The sequence below is a fragment of the Bos indicus x Bos taurus genome, chromosome 19 (assembly GCF_003369695.1).
Source record: "Bos indicus x Bos taurus breed Angus x Brahman F1 hybrid chromosome 19, Bos_hybrid_MaternalHap_v2.0, whole genome shotgun sequence".
Classification (NCBI taxonomy): domain Eukaryota; kingdom Metazoa; phylum Chordata; class Mammalia; order Artiodactyla; family Bovidae; genus Bos; species Bos indicus x Bos taurus.
Genome location: NC_040094.1, coordinates 24,989,301 through 24,991,476, shown reverse-complemented (window position 1 = coordinate 24,991,476; position 2,176 = coordinate 24,989,301). Strand labels below are relative to the sequence as shown.

At 45.2% G+C, this 2,176-nt stretch overlaps 1 protein-coding gene across 1 annotated transcript; it reads left to right on the top strand.

Moving 5' to 3' along the window:
• Nucleotides 1-652: 652 nt before the first annotated feature.
• LOC113878397 (olfactory receptor 1A1-like) lies at nucleotides 653-1,737 on the top strand. Its single transcript, XM_027519413.1, has one exon. It carries the CDS (start codon nucleotides 653-655, stop codon nucleotides 1,580-1,582), a length of 930 nt encoding a protein of 309 aa, XP_027375214.1. The 3' UTR covers nucleotides 1,583-1,737.
• Nucleotides 1,738-2,176: the final 439 nt, after the last annotated feature.

The following is a 2,176-nucleotide window of genomic DNA, read 5'->3' as shown; positions in this document are numbered from 1 at the left end:
TAACCCAGATGGTCTTTATGCTCTGCAATGTTCTGTTGCCAGTGTAGGCAGCTGTGATGTTCTAGACTCTGGGGCTCATTGTCAGTTTAGTCAGTGGACCACTTTCCAATTGTTCAGGGTTCTTCTTGTACTAGCCATCCTTGCACTGGAATGCTTTCTCAAAGACTCCAAAATATTGTCCTTTGCTTTTCATCTGTGATAAGATTAGCGTAGGGTTCCGGCTTCTCCATTAAGTTCTAAAGTCCTTGAAGCAGACTTTGCCATATATGAATAAAAGTGGATAAGTTGTGCTTTTCCCATATTTATGCTTTTGCCTCAAGAACTAACAAAGTTTCTAGCACATCAAATATGAACTTAATTGTCTGTTAAATAATTAAACCCTAGGTGTTTGGATATGGTGCTGGGACTGGGGAGGATGGGCACTTCATAGATGACTTACTTCTTAGAATGAGTGTCCAGGGCTAATTGTCAGCTAGCCCCACAGACCAACAGGGATGTTTTCCCTGCAATGCACTGCCTATCTCTGGATTTGGTAAACCCAGGTATTGACACAGCAACTACAGGAGTCAAAAGTAGTGGTTTAAAAAGAACATTATACATAGAATTTCACTGTTAATTCTGGATTCCTCTCCCCTTTCCTGTTGAAGGATCCATGAGAGAAGACAACCAGTCCTCTACCCTCGATTTCATCCTCCTGGGAGTTAGCGGTCAGCAGGAAGAGGAAGATGTCTTCTTCATCCTCTTTCTGTTCATTTACCCCATCACGCTGATTGGAAACCTGCTCATCATCTTGGCCATTCGCTTCGATGTTCGCCTCCACAACCCCATGTATTTTCTCCTTGCCAGCCTCTCCTTCGTTGACATCTTCTTCTCCTCTGTGACTATCCCTAAGGCATTGGCCAACCATCTCCTGGGCACCAAAGCCATCTCCTTTGGAGGATGCCTAACACAGATGTGTTTCATGTTAGCTCTGGGTAACACAGATAGTTATATCCTGGCTGCTATGGCCTTTGATCGAGCTGTGGCCATCACTCGCCCACTTCATTACACAACAATTATGAGCCCACGGACTTGTGTCCTGCTAGTCATTGGGTCTTGGGTGATTGGAAATGTCAATGCCTTCCCCCACACTCTGCTCACAGCTAGCCTGTCCTTCTGTGGAAACCAGGAAGTGGCCAACTTCTACTGTGACATTGCCTCTTTGCTCAAGCTGTCCTGTTCTGACACCCACTTTAATGTGAAGATGATGTACCTGGGGGCTGCTGTTTTCTCTGTGCCATTACTATGCATCATCATCTCTTATGTTCGGGTCTTTTCCACAGTCTTACGGGTTCCATCCACCAAAGGTGTGCTCAAAGCCTTCTCCACCTGTGGCTCCCACCTCACCGTTGTTTCTCTGTATTATGGGACAGTCATGGGCATGTACTTCCGCCCTCTGACTAGTTACAGCCTAAAGGACGCTGTGATAACTGTGATGTACATCGCAGTGACTCCAATGCTAAATCCTTTCATCTACAGTCTGAGGAATCGGGACATGAAGGCTGCCCTGGGGAAACTCTTCAGCAGGAGAATCTTCTCATAACCAATGTGAGATAATGTTAGAGACTGCACTAAACCAATTAAAATTATACTTGAAAAGTCAGACTTAAGAGTCTCCGCCTCCAAGAAGCCACCTTATTCTGTACAGACCTTAAATTTCTTTTCTCAGAAATCTGGTAACGGTCTGATGAGACATCCTGTTATCCATTTATACATGTTATTGCTCCTTTTGGCAGAGTGGCAGGAAGGTTATTAGATCCTGTTCCAATGAGGCTACTGACTGGCAGAGTAAAGTTGAGAATGTCTGTTGTTGTTGTTTTAATTGCTAAGTCCTGTCTAACTCTTTTGGGAACCCCATGGACCACAGCCCTCCATGCACCTCTGTCCATGGGATTTCCCAGGCAAGCGTACGGGAGTGAGTTGCCATTTCCTTCTCTAGGGGATCTTCCTGACCCAGAAATTGAACCTGCATCTCTTGCATGGCAGGTGGATTCCTTACCACTGAGCCACCTAGGAAGCCTTGAGAATGTCTCAATCATGGCGTAAGGTGTACATAATATAAATAGAAAAGGTCTGCCTTGTCTCTGTCTTAGAAGGTTAAGTATCGCAGTATTTCGGAGAAGGCAATGGCACCCCA